The sequence below is a fragment of the Chlamydotis macqueenii genome, chromosome 15 (genome assembly GCF_036417535.1).
Source record: "Chlamydotis macqueenii isolate bChlMac1 chromosome 15, bChlMac1.mat, whole genome shotgun sequence".
Classification (NCBI taxonomy): domain Eukaryota; kingdom Metazoa; phylum Chordata; class Aves; order Otidiformes; family Otididae; genus Chlamydotis; species Chlamydotis macqueenii.
In genome coordinates, this window is record NC_141570.1 from 11,507,942 (window position 1) to 11,522,231 (window position 14,290).

The 14,290-nt window shown below is 44.1% G+C and overlaps 2 protein-coding genes across 4 annotated transcripts in view; one reads left to right on the forward strand and one right to left on the reverse strand.

Moving 5' to 3' along the window:
• TXNDC11 (thioredoxin domain containing 11) overlaps positions 1 to 2,411 on the forward strand; it is a 30,560-nt gene extending 28,149 nt beyond the window's left edge. For all 3 annotated transcript variants that reach the window (XM_086759962.1, XM_086759960.1, XM_086759961.1), the window contains one exon: positions 1,198 to 2,411. In XM_086759962.1, the coding sequence (XP_086616088.1) occupies positions 1,198 to 1,825 (628 nt within the window). In that variant the 3' untranslated portion in view covers positions 1,826 to 2,411. The remainder of the gene's footprint in view (positions 1 to 1,197) is intronic.
• On the reverse strand, positions 1,855 to 12,640 carry SNN (stannin). Its single transcript, XM_086759963.1, has 2 exons — positions 12,523 to 12,640; positions 1,855 to 4,679 (listed from the first exon to the last, which is right to left on the reverse strand). Exon 2 carries the CDS (start codon positions 4,598 to 4,600, stop codon positions 4,337 to 4,339), a length of 264 nt encoding a protein of 87 aa, XP_086616089.1. The 5' UTR covers positions 4,601 to 4,679; positions 12,523 to 12,640; the 3' UTR covers positions 1,855 to 4,336.
• Between the last annotated feature and the right edge of the window lie 1,650 nt (positions 12,641 to 14,290).

The following is a 14,290-nucleotide window of genomic DNA, read 5'->3' on the forward strand; positions in this document are numbered from 1 at the left end:
TTTTCTCCTCTGTTTTGATGGCTTTCTAATGAAAGTGAGAATATGCTTCTGAGTAGCAAAGCCTAAAGACAATAGAAAGTGATGAACTATTAGCTAGCTTCCCCGCTAAACATACATGAAGTAGCTCTACTGTAACAGTAGGCAGCAGACTCGTGTTTTGCTTGGAACACACTGAGTGAAGGCTGAAGATGTATCTGGTTCAGAAAGAGAAGGTTAAGATTTTGTTCCTGTCTAGTCTTTACAGGGCAGTTTAGCCTCCTGTGTTTTATGACAGAAGTATGCACAGGGTTCAGAAAGGGCAATAATTTTAACATTTGACACAGCTGGGGGTTGTGAGTGTCTTTTGATGGTCAGTAGTCTTGTGGGAGAAATTTGTTACTTGGCTATCTTCAAACAGGCTGGACTCTTCTTGTTAGGTTAAGAGTACCAGTTTATGCTGTTGAAACAAACAATGGGCCTAACTCTTCACATGCTCAGCTTAGTATTCAGTCACATAATGAGCTTCAGAAAAAAAAGAAACCAAAAAACTTGTTTGGCTTGCTTCCCTGACCACCTCAGTGACATAAAGACAAAGAAGTAAGAGGAGTAAGTAAAAAGAGTTGATTTTTCACAGCAAAAAGGCCTTGTTACTGACTGAAGTGACTGTTTAAAAACAAACTGTACTTTTCTGCTCCTTGCAGTACCCTTCTGATGTTGGAACACATTAAGCTACTTCTTCCAGGATAACATGTATAGGCTCAAAATAATTTCCCATCAGATAGCTTTATACATCTGGACTTACTTATCTCCTAACATTTCATGTGGAATTAGGAACACTTAAATTACATCCTAAAAAATGTTAATATAAGTATGCTTTGCTCACACTCACGTAACAGTGATGCTACCATATGAGCTTCAAGCTCATAACCAGGATACTTTTTTTTTTTCTTGAGTAAAATTTGTTTCCTGAAATTTGTCAAAGTTTTGCTCTCAGACAAATACCAATCCAGTGCAAAGATGCTTACAGCACTGGAATACAGGTAAAAGGGTTAATCAGAAAAAAATACTGTGTGCTTTGGTTTTTCCTAGCTGCTATATTAACCATTCTTGATTTTAAAAACAAGATGTCAGGTTGGAGTTGAACAGCAGATGCTTAGATAAAATTATTATTGCTTACCTCTCCGAGTGTTTTAATATTAACTGATTATGTCGTTCTAGGAAGGAACAGAGTGTGAAGTTCCCCGAAGACTTTTCAGTTAACCTTCCTAATCTCCTTAAATTTCTTTTACATCACTCAAGTTTTTCTTCATCAGAGCCCTGTACCAAAGAATGCCTACATAAAGAGACAATTCTACAGCAAGGACACATCTCCCACTTAGAGAGAGAAATTCAGAAACTAAGATCAGAAATCAGTGCCCTTCATCAGGCCCACGACCAGCTTGAAGCACAGCTTTCTGAAGCTAGGAGAGAGGAACATAGACTACAGCAGCAAAAACACACACTGGAAAAGCAACACAAGACTCTGCAGCTCCACAGTGAGCAATTACAGGCCACATATGACCAGAAGAATCAAGAATTATTAGAAATGGCTGAAAAACTTCAAGAATTAGCTGATGCATCAGAAAACCTCCTTAAAGAGAACACTTTACTGAGAATCCTGGTGGCATCAAGGGAAGGAAAGCTACACAGCAAAGATGAAATTAAAGAATCCCTTCAGTCAGAGCAAATGCTTTCTGAAGATAGTGATGTATCAGTTTCAACAGTTACTGCTACACTAGAGGAAAAAAAGATTGATAACATTGATACCATAGAGACAGAGCACAGTAGTGGAAACAGGACAGAATAATTGCTTACACAAAGTCAAGTGATGCAGTATTGGGTAGGTATTTATGCAAATTTTATTGAAATTCATTGTAAATAAGGACTTCTTTCCCCCCACATGATCTAGAAAAAGAAAAATCAAATGGAATATTTTTGTATACTTGAACAACTTATTAGATACCTACATCTAAAGAGAAGAGGAGAAAGAAAAACACTTTCTGCACTTTACTATTGCACTAACTTGCAAACACCTATCCATTTAAGTTAAAGATGCTGATTTTTAGGGGCAGCAGTGTGAAGCACCTCTGACTAAGGACCAGTTATTTTTCACTGGCTTTCTCTTACAGCTGCTAGGAGAGCTATTAGACCTTTGATTTATACTTTTCCATGATTTCTGAAGTTTACCCTTTACACTGCATTCTCTTTGCTGAATTAAAATAGAGATACTTCTGTGTAATCAGTAAACTGGAATGGACAAAGTCATCAACTATTCTGTTCTAGAACTTCAGCACTTTGTATCACTTTTGTATACCAGTTCTGACTGTCTTGAAAGCTGCAAGAGCCATGTGTGAACTGTTCTCTACTGAAAAACTAAAGAAAGTCTTACTGAATGAATCCTTCTCTCCTTGATTTGTAAGAGGTCTAATACACAGCAGTTTAAGTGTATGGGTCTGGCTATACATGCAAGTCATGAGACTAGTATCTTTTAAAAAAAGCATGTGCCAGGGTAAGAACAGCCCTTTATCAGGTTCACCCTATATGGTACTCAAGAGGCAAGAGCAGGATCCTTTTGCTACATGACAGCATTAATTTTGCTTAAAATTACAGACTTCAATTAAAAAAAGGGACAAATGTAGCAGTAAAGTCAGCATCTTACTGTAGAAGGAAGGGACAAGACTCTTTGTTGAGGCCATTATTGTCTTGCATATAGTTACAGCTATCAAGCAAGCTTGCTAGGCCTATGTTCCTTAGCTGTTCCACAGGTACAGTACAAGCAGCGAGTCTAATGGTTCCTATAGAGCTGAAGAACTTGGACTTCATTATTTGTAACTTATCTCAGGGAACAGATTGACAGTAGCTTTTTTCCTCCTAGGCAATCAAGTGTTTACAAATTTCAGGCAAAGGAAAGCTACATATGAAGTCATAGAAAACAGTGGCCTCAAAGCATGTATGCCTACCCTAAAAGTTTTAGAATATGCAAGCTGCCATTGGTGGCTCAGTGTTGTTCCTTCTCCTCCCCTTTGTCCCCTGTCTTTGCCCCAAACCTTTGAGGTCCAGAACTCAGTACTTCACACTTCTTCTTACAGTTCCTATAGCTGAACTATAGCACAGAGCAGGAAATAGAAGGGATGTCCTTATTGGAAGGACTTTCCCTCTGCTAGTTAAAAACTTTTCCAAACTGACCAGCAATCTTCCTTCCCTTAACATTTGTTTTTGTAGGAAAGGCTGAAACTTAACTCTCTTGATTTAACTGTACTATTACAAGATATCTACAAGATACATGAACTGAATCCTACAGTTGACTGTTTGCCTGTAGACTAAAATGCCTTTTTATAACAGGCTGTTAACGTATACCCTAACTGCTAAGTACACAAACAGGGATTCTACAAAAAATTCATTCTAGTTGCACTTATGCCAGTTTTAATAAGAAACCACTTCAGCCATTTCAGCATGCAGACCTACAGAAAAGAAAAGCCTGCTCTACTGCCATTTCAAACTCCTGGAAGCCTTCTGGATCACCCCCCTAAGGGTTCAGTATCCATCATTAGTTCCCAGGTTAGAATCCATCAAAATGGCAGCTTCCTTGCAGTAGCTACATAGTTAGAGAACTCAGTTCTAGCAGCCAAGAGCTTGACCTACCTAACTGCAACTAAAGGAAGTCACTTCCTTTCTTGGAGCTCCCGTTTCCTCCCTCAACGTGTTACTGAAGGCTTATACCTTTTTTTCACAGAAAGCATTCTGCATCAGTCCAGTGAACTGTTAAGAGCAGGAGTTGTGACTTTATGGCTGTGCACTTGTTAGTAGCAGAAGCAGGTTTTCACTGCAGATTTGGTTTTGAAGGTCTGGAATGCCATCTACGGTTGTGGTTCAAGAGTCACCTTATGTGTTATGTACAGTTGTGTCATATTATTCCCATATGCTGTGGAACACAAAGCAAAAAGCTTCTGGCAGCCTATTTACAGTTCACAGTTGTAAAGTTGTTCACATTACAGTAGTAGCTCCATCAAAATAGGCTCAGCTAAACATTCAAGTAACAAAAAATGCTAGTAGTCTCTTCACACCAATATATCCCTTTATCCATTGCCGGCAATGGACATTACACCAGGTGAGTCAGCTCCTGTCATAGAGAAATTAGGATACACAGTTGATGCAAAGTGCAACTTCTCAGTGCGTGCAGTTGCAAAAAGCTTATTTAATCCTCATCAGGTGTTTTCTGATGAGTAGCATCCATGTGACCAGGTTCTTCACAGTACAGAGATTCTTCTGCTGGTTACACACATCATGACCATAGTCCATATACATGTGTTACTCCAAGTTAGCTATGTACTTCTGTGCCATTTGGAGTTAACTTAGCTTTCCTCTCTACACAAGGTCCTTTAGCAGAGTACTGTACCAGGAGAAAGGGCTCTTTAGTCTCCCCTTCACCCACAATGCTCTCCTCATCTTCAGACTGGCTGATCCTCTGCAGACGCAGGTAACACCAGCAGCCCAGAATCAAGGCACCGAGAGCTGCAATAGCAATCAAAATAACAATAACAGTCACCACTCCAGTGGTGGGGCTGTGATCCATAATAGACATGATTGATATTTCAGGTTGTTCAGCTTCTCTGAACAGATTCTTCTGTTGTCACTGTCAGGCTTGCTGCATCTTCAAATGCCTGCAGTGGAAAAAAGACACTTAATGAAGTTGTGCAGCTTTACCATAGTCAGCAACAGTATATTCATGGTTGGTAACCTTCACAATGGCACATGACCCTCTTGCTTTCAGTGCTTTGAGCTTCTCACACTCCTACAGTTCTTACTCATTTTAAGCTGCATCTTCAAGCTGCTTTTGAAGATGGAAGTTTCAACATCAAACTAAGGGAAATGAAAGCTAAACTTGCTTCAACTCTTGATATGCTTGTCCAGATAGCACATGGTCAGCCTCCTAAAAGGTAACGATTTTTGTTAGGAGACAAGACAAACTCATAGAGGATTGTATGGAAGGTATATAGATTTAAGGCTGTTTAATACAAATGCTAAATCATGGGTGAGCTCTCAAATCCATAAGAAGGTAGCAACTCAGCTCCCTTTAGTTTTCCTAAAGGAATCTTATGGGAATAGTACATTTGAGTGAGAAACCTGACCCTTTAAAAAATGTATTTTGCAAACATCCTTCTTACATATCAAGAGTTCCAGGGCTGGTAAGCTAATTGCAAAGGTAACTGCAATGTTAATGCATTACTACCCAAGAGTCAGGCCACTGATGAACATCTGAACATCCCTGTATTATCAACACTTATCAGCAAAAATCCAGAACATAGCCTCATACTAGCTACTTTGAAGAGAATCAACTCTTACCCCAGCCAAACCCTGCACATTCTGTCCATAACACTAGTCTGTTTAGAAGGGTTGACTACCTAATAATTGGTTATTCAATGAGCTGATTAAAAAAAAAAAACCCAGTAGATGTTGCTTTACATGCATCTTTCTAAGCAGCAGGTAGAGCTAGATTTATTGAAGACTAACAAAACACAGGGGCAAGATCCTTATTTTAAGCTTCTGCTCCTCTTAGTGGCTTTCAAGCCACGAGAGTCAGGTAGTGTGTTAGGACTGCAGCTGAAATTGCAACAGAGGCAGCAGGCAGGAAAATAGGAGAGCAGAGGAACTCCAAGGCTTCCTTAGTCTGCTGCAGAGTTTTGGCAGGACAAAAATGTATAAGGAATGTCTTTTGCCACTTCACTCCCAAATTCACACCACTATTTAAAGAGTTAATGTGAGCTTTGCCTTAAATTTCAAAGTTACTGTTCACAAAGTTCGTAGCTTTGAGTTCCTCTGCTTCAAAGTCAGACATAAGACGAAGTCATTCCTTAATTACTTTTCTTTCCTACTACCCTAGTCCTTTAAGAAGACCAGAGAGTAGAGACCAGAGCCAGTCCTACCCAGGAACGTGTCTTACCTCTGTACTGCTATAGGAATTGGGCTAGGGCTCAATACTACAATTTCAGGTACAATAGATACAGTCCCTTGTGGCTGTACTGTCAGCTGCAAGTGCAAAGCAACAACGTCTGCATTTCAGCTGACGTGTGACTGCTGACTGGCAATGGAATAACAGGAGCATCTTCTGGCTGCCATAAGTGGCAGTCTGAGGGCCACATACCTTTCCAGGAAAGGCTCTTCCTCACCATCCTTGTTGCAGACTCAGGAGTCTTCTCAGGAGTAGTCAGTCTTAACTGACCCTGAGCCAGGCCATTAGGTTATTGCAAGTGATATCCACTGCACTTTAATTCTCTCCAGCATTTCAATATGAAAGAGTCAAGGCAACTGCAGTGCAGTACCTTTATCAGCAGAACTCAAGCTGGAGTTCTATTCCCTAACATCTCATAGAATAGCAGGCCCATGCATGCTGCCACATAGCCATTTCAGCAAGGACGCATCCTTTAAATAAAAGTTCAGCATGAGTGTCATTAGGGTCCAGTGTCACAGAACTAACTTGCACACGCTCTGGCCACATTTCCAGCACTGCAACCAGTAGCTTGTAGTGCACTTGACAGAGCCAGCCAAGTCCTGCAGACCCAATTTTGCCCAAGTAAGAAAAACAAAACGAACCACACCACACACCCTCAGCAGAAGTCTGTGCCCACTGCAGCTGAGGAGGTGTATGATTTTTGCCATGATCTTGCTTCTGCAGTGCTTACTCAACACAGGGTGATCAGCTGAGGGTGATTAAGAGTGACTTTCATGTAGCTCGTTTTCCTGAGGGCATGTCTGAACTGCAGCACTGTTTGATCTAGCCACAACAGGACAGCATCAGCTTAAAAGACAGTTTACCTTGCTTCTCATGCAGGCACTGCATGTCCACATTAGCCCTCTGCCACAGCTTGCACAATTGTTAGCAGCAATTACAACTTACTAGCACTGTTTCTTTACAGCAGTTTGGTGCAGCACATAACCTTACATTAGAAGAACACTTACTGTCACCTAAAAAATAGCTTTTAATACTGGAAACTAGCATTGCAAATGCTACCCCTCTGCCAGGCTTGAAGCAAGTAGAGAGCATCAGCTGTATAAGGTGTGAAACTTTCCACATCAGTGTCCTCTGTATCACCAGGATAATATAAATATATATAAATAGTATATTTCTCCTTCCCCCTTTAACAGCTGCAGACTGCAATGGTCTCCATTTGACCTGGAAAACACAGGCAGGTCTGTAAGTTCCTACTCAGGAAGAAACAGGCTCTGTAAGGGTGCAGACCTCTGTCTTGAGACAAGGCTTCGTCTTACCAGGTTACACACTGAGCTCTTGCCCTTCCCATTTCTTTTGGAATCCTAAGCAGTACAGCTGGGCCAAGAAGTCCACTGTTTGGGAAGGTGCTTTTTCTGAACAAAGCAAAAACAGGAGCAGTTCAGTGGAGTTATGAAACAGGCATTTATTGCTGTCCCTGTGTGAAGAGCTGCATAGTAATTCCTTAGTTCTTATTTATTGTTTTTGGACACTTCTGTTTAACAGCACAATTATTGCTTAATGACACTGCTACTGCTTGCTTGAAGTTGTGAGGCAACGCAACCCCTACTTCCACCTTCTGGAAAAATCCTGATGTTAAACTACACAAAGATCAGACCAAATTCTCCATCAGTCTTTTTCTCAGCAGGCACTGGGAAGAACCTTGCAGGCCCACATGCATTCCATGACTGAGTGGGTGATTTCAGTCACTGGCAACTCCCACACAGGTGATGTTTCTAGAATCTATGAAGTTCTACAGCAGATGCCAGTCAGGAGCATAGGTAGAGAGTTTCAAGGTGCAGAGCTGGCCAGGAAGAACATAGTGATTGCTTTGGATATGACAGCTTTGTTTCTTTATCCTCTGCTCTAGCAAGTCAACTCAGCTTAGTCATGATAACTCCTTCTGGAATACAGTTAACATAAATTCTTTACAAAAGGATAGATTTCACAACTAGGAGATCATATTTTCTTGTAGAAGCCTTACTCCTAATTTTACACACAATGAAGAATATTACCAGATTCATCCTTCCAGTCAACAGGGCCATTAGTATTTATTATCCCCAACTAGAAGAGGTCTTTAAGACAAATCAGATGTTTACAGTAGTAGATATAAACAGAACAGAAAGTTGCAGGACCTGTCCTTCAGGTAGGATGTTATACACGAATGCTCACTCTGTTTACACTAGAAAGTCACTTTTAGCTGGGTTAGGCTCTCCTGTCTCTCGGGTGATTTTGCTTTAATATGGCAAGGCAGAAAGTGTTAGAGACGGGGGACTAGGACTTCCAGGATGCACAAGACCCATTTATCCTTATTAAGGAATTTCCAGTCCAAATTTGAGTGGAACACAGCAACTTACAGATTCCTCTTAAAGATTCTTCTTGGCCAAATCTCTAGGTTTTCACTTTTAAACTTCAGAATGCTTTTTGATTTGATTAAAAATTCAAAGGATCTGCATCAGTTTGAACTTTGGAACAGAGAAGAGCACAACTTCCTGTGGATATACTGCCCAGTAAATTCCCTTTCTCTAGGCACAGAAAAGGTGATCTCACATTAATACTGTCAATATAATCAGGTTGCATCAAGAAGCCCTTTCTAGCTTCTATTTGGAAAGCTTCTCACATCTTTGGACCATACCATAGTTACTGCTAAGAGCTGTGGGAGAACACAAGCCTATGTATATTTGGCAAGATCACTCCACAGACATTTGCCTTCTAGGAAAATGACAACTAGATAAAATTCAAGGTCACTTTCTCAAAACACTTCAACTCCACTTCTCAATGAGATAAAGTGTAGAAGGCATTCCTTCTGCAGGAATATCCTCTTCTTCCCCCTCAGGGATGCTGGAGCCAGCACTCTATATAAAGTCAGGTATTAAGCATCTGTACAGACTTAAAATGGCACAAACAGCTGGTTAATGGTGCATGATAGTAACTAGGGTGGTGGTATTGTTATTTTATTAGCTTTGGATAGTTTTGTTTCAAACACCTGCAGTGTTCTGGCACTGAGAGCTACCATGTTGTTGGTAGCTCATGCTGCTATTTTTCTGGCTTTAGGTCACTGTATACCTAGAGCTAAAGCTCTCCTGCAGCCTTAATTCTATCCTTAGCACAGTACATTTGCTGTTGTAACTACACTAGTAAGAACTAGCAGAGGCCTGTGGTTTCTGGGTTATTCTCTAGATGCAGAACTCCAACCTCAGTACTCTTTCCACCAACAAATGATTGAAATTAAGCTTAAGCTTTCTTCAGAGTCCACTTCTTGATGGGAGAAATACTGCATTCTAGATCAATTTAAGGGGATCTACAAATGAGATTAGAAGTAGCTTTCAGGCTCACTTTTCTCTTAAAGCATAGCTGAGCTAAAAAAGCCCATGAGCATATCAGGAGCAGCCCTGAGTTCATTTATCACTTTTACTGTAGTATATTAAAAGCTGTTAATTCTTGATCTTCAAAGGGATTGCTAACACCATCCATATATACTTGGTAGCACTTTTAATGCTATATCCCTTCCCACCACACTTGCCATCAAAGCAAGCATCTAAGCACATTTACTCATTAGCAAGATTAGTCAGATTCACTGGTGGGAACTGCAAATAGCCTATCTCAGTTCTTAGAGCAATCAGTGAAAACAGCTATAAGCCATTTTTCTATAAATAACTGCTGCTTTTCTTTTTGGCCTAATATCAGCTTCTACTCAGAAGTTCACTTGTGAAGTTTCATTATCCAATTCAGAAGCTGTAAGTAAACGACAAACAGAAAGGCAGTTTAAATTGCAGAAGGCTGCTAGGGGAACAAATTCAATGCAACGCTGGCACTAGTGTCTAAACCAAGTTTTTCATTATTATAGGCATTCTGCTGCTAAGTTCGTTATTGTTAATGCCTGCAGGCATGTTTCTGAAAAGAAATACTGCTACCATAGAAGCCAAAGCTATACAAAGAGGCTTCAAAAGCAAATCTATTGTAGTTCACAGATATACCAAAGTACTCAAGCAGTTACGTTGAAGGTGCAAGTATGAAGTCTTTGGGCTTTGTGTTTCATTGGGGTGGAAGAAGGCAGGAGGTATACTTCCTATTACAGTACTTCACCTACAGTAAGTTGAATGGGGCAGAGCAAAGGAAATGAGAATAAAACTACCAGAGTGACCTTCAGCTTAATTAAAAAAAAAAAGGATTTAGTAATTACTTAGTTAAAAAGCCTCCATATTAAGACTTAGAGACAAAGTAACAGCAGCTTGCACTACATGCTACTAACTGTGAAAAATGCTTTTTCCTGTATATGCCAGTAAGATAACTTTTGAGGAATGCTGCATATTCATGACAAGAGCATCCTTATTGCCAATGGAAGATAAGGGAAAAACCCTCAGGGAAATCAAAGCTGTAATTCTTCTGCTGGCACACAAATGCACACAGCATCCACACTACCCAGCCATAAAGAGTTACACCTTTACAATACAGGAGTGCTCAGACTCCACCACTTCCAAAAAAACAAGCAACAAGAGCACTGTTAGTGAAGTCCAGTTAATGCCACCTCTTTCTGATAAAGCCAAGTTACCTTGCACAAACTAGGATTGGCCAGAGGCTATTTTAGAAGCAGGGAGCCATTTAGTAGAAGCCTTCAGTGCAAGTCTTCTCCTCCCAATCCTTACTATATTTGTGATGAGGAATAGAAGAGCAGGGAAGGCAGTTTAAAAAGGCTTTTCTGTGGTTCATTAGTTATGGACAGTCTTCCAACAACTTAGCATTCAAGCAGCTATTAGAAGCACAACAACAAAAACCAATACCTAACAGCATTGACTGGAACAGCAGTTAGTTTCCACATGAGGTGTAGCAGCACCTTACACTTAATCAAGATTCGCTTTTAAAGCTCTAGGCCAAGTTAAGCCACACAGAAATTAATAATTTACAGAAGACAGTAAGATGAAGAGAACAGCAGTCTATGAAGTTTCCCAGACACAGCAACAGGATTTCAAGAGCAGACAGACCTTCTCAGTAGCACAGCAAGTGGAGTAGGTTTATTCTGTAACTGCCAGTCAGGCAAGTCAGCCAGCTTATGCAGAAACTAAAAGCAGGTTTCTAGTGTTACGACTGTTTACTTCAGAGGCAACTGCATGGCTGGCAGAGCATCTGTCACTCTAGATTTGTATTTGTCAGTGGCACATCCACATGGAGCTCTAATAAGAGGTCTCTCCCTATAAGATAAACAGGGTCACTTCTGACATTCAGTTATCAGAAGTAACACGTTGTGTATGTCCGGTAGCATAGCTTAATTCTTGATATATTAGAAAAATTGCTGAGATGATAACATTAAGTTCACTGATTAAAAAAACCTTTTCCTATTTACACATTCAAGGTAGTTCTCCAAATGCATCGCTTGGGTGTGTTTTTTTTTTTCAATGGCTTTGTCTAACAGCAGCTAAATAGCACCCATCTATTTCAGATATTCAAGCATTTTTTATACTCAGTTCAAATCTTCAGACTGCACGTACCCCAAAAGTCTGTCATATACCTGCACCAAGTAGCTCAAGAGCTCAAGCTAGGAGTTCTAGCTCTACTCAGAGCTTCAGAATCACCTTATTAGAAATGTGAAGGTCACACTGGTTTTGGATCTTGTCTGGCAAGTCTTCCTCCTCACTCCTCCCCCGTGGAGAGGGCTCGGGCTGGTCTCCAGACACTCCACATCCCAAGTCCCTTTTGCTCTTGGCTCTCCATAGTTACATAATGACATCTAGCCATTAGCTTCTGGTACAGGCAGTCACGGAGGGGAGATCCGTGCTAATCACCTACCTGCTAATCAAGGCAAGAGTCTTTCAAGTTGTTTGGAGTTCTTTAGGTCTATTCAAAAGCAACGTCTACTGACCGGTATCTACACCCGCATTCATGTCAGGAAAAGGAAGAACACGAGAAAGGGCAGCACACTGCGGATGCTCGGAGGAAGGAACACGATTCGTTTTTAACAACTCATGTTACCGTGAACTCCCAGGACTGCCACCATAACGGCCCGTCTGGGCTTACCCTGTAGCAGGTACCCAGCTCCCCGCAGTAAGCCTTGCGGCGCTGGGCGGGCGGGGACGAGCCGCTCGGAGCTCGGCTGGCGGCGGCGCGGCCGGCGCCCACCCCGCGCTGCCGCCGCCGGGCCGTGAGGCATCGCCTTGTGACTGCAGCAACCGCGCCGGGAGAGGGGGGCTGAGCCCCGGGGCGGGCGGCGAGCGCCGCTCGTGAGGACGGGGCACAGCCGCCGCCCAGGCCGGGCCCCGCCGGGGGAGCCCCTCGGGAGCGAAACCGGGCCGGAGCGGGGCCCGCCGCCGAAGAAACAAAGAGCGGCCCCGCCCGGGAAGGGCACTCAGGGCCCCTCCGCTGTTCCCGAGGCTCCGGCCGCCGCCCCAGCACGGGACCCTTCCCCGCCTCGCGGCGCGCCGAGCCCGCCCCCCGACTCGAGCTCTCGGGCCTCGCACGGCACCCAGCCGGGCCTCCCCCCGCCCTCGCGCCGGGATCGATCCCGCCGCGCCCCCCGCGCTCACCCTCTGTCACGGCCCCACCGCGCTCCTCGAACTCCCGCACACCCACCGACGCCACCACGGGCGCGACAGCTCCCTCCCTTCCCGCGCCGCCTTATATCGGGGGCCGGGCGGCGCCGCGCGGCGGCAAATTGGCGACGGGCGCGCAGGGCCTGGCCAGCAACAGCTGAGGGGCGGTGCTGCGGCTGCGGCTCGGCTCCTCCCCGCCCCTCCCCTCCCCTCCCTTTCCCTAATGGTGGTGGGCGCCCGCGCCCCCCTGGTCAGGGCTTGGCGGTTCCGGGGCGCGGAGCTGGCGGGGCCGAGGAGGGCGAAGCGGAGGTAAGGGGCTCCCTTGAGGGGGTGCAGCCCCTCCCGCCGCCGCTCTCGGTCGCCTCAGCCCTGCCCGGCGGCGAAGCGAGGGCGTGAGGGAGCAGCGGCGGGGCGGGAAGACGGTGTCTTGCGCTGAGCAGCCCCGCAGCCGCCTCCACGAAGGGACCGAAGGTGCCGGACGTTCCTGCCCCGGCCTCAGCGCCCCCCTCGCCAGCCGCCGCGGGGGTGAAGCCCCTCAGCTCCCGCCCTGACCCGGCGAGGGGCCCTTTCTCAGCTTCCCGCGCAGCCGTGTGGCAAGGGCGCGCTGCCCGCCGAGGCCACTCTGGGGCCGCCCTGGCTCTGGGTGAGCGCTGGCCGGACGGGCCGGCCCAGGCCAGGCCTTCCTGCCGGGGGCTCGGTGCGGACAGCGTGACAAGCCTCCTCGGTTCCCAGTAGTCTTCTGTCTCGAACTGGTCTGGTATGATCTCATTCCCAGTATGGCCATTATATTTAGTAATTGACCCTGTGGTGGTGCATCATTGTCTGAACGCATTAGGAAGTTGCCCAATACAGGGTTTCACCCTTCCACTGGTTTGTCCTTACTGATGCCAGAGAGCGAAAAGATGACAGAGCATTGCAACTCCTCTGATGTGGGACAGTTGCTGGCAAAACAGATCCCAACTTGTTTGAGGTTCATCTAAAGTCTTAAGAGGTTCCTGGCAAAAAGGGAATAGACTGACAGAAGGTCAAGTTCAGAAGGTACCATGGGTTACACAAACACCTCTTTTACAATATGGGTGCTGGTTTACATCATGCACAGTTTTCTAGGGAGTGAAAGTAATTGTTCCTTGCATTAACGCGGTGTCCGTCATGAGCATGTAGCAATCCTAAGTGCACTGTCCCTTTTCATTCTAATTCAGTGAAAAGCTAAATATGGCTCAGGACCAGATGGATGCCTCAGCTCCTCTGCTTGCTCTCAGTGCTGTCCAGACATGAGCCATTTTTTTTTGCCAGGAAGCTGCACAGCCCTGCTCACACATTTCAGTGTCTCAGGAACCCTTCCTAGGAGGACAGGTAACTCTGGACTGCTCAAAAATCCTACCTAGCCAGTTTGCAGTATTAGCAGAGAAGCTGTCTCATACTACAGACTGCCCTAAGCACACCATCTTGTAGTTTTGTTTAATCAAAAATGCACAGTAGCATGGAATACCTGAGATACCACAGTGAATTAAGAATATTTTAGAAAAGGCATTGTTTAATGTAAAATGAGTGTTTTATTTAAGCTTTGGATCTAATGAGTGTAGCACGGCATCAGTTTCTACTGTCTCTATGCATCAGCCACCATAGAAGAGATGATAAAGCAGTGTTAAACACACCTTTAGTTCAGAAGCTTTTTTGAAAGGAAGTGGAAGACCAAGCACCGACACCGGGTTCCTTTCACTGTTAGTAACTAATGGTCTGGATTGTCTGGCGAAGCAATATT

Bases quoted from the DNA above. Each gene is read 5' to 3' on its own strand.
- SNN (XM_086759963.1), bottom strand. From the start codon at position 4,600: ATGTCTATTATGGATCACAGCCCCACCACTGGAGTGGTGACTGTTATT.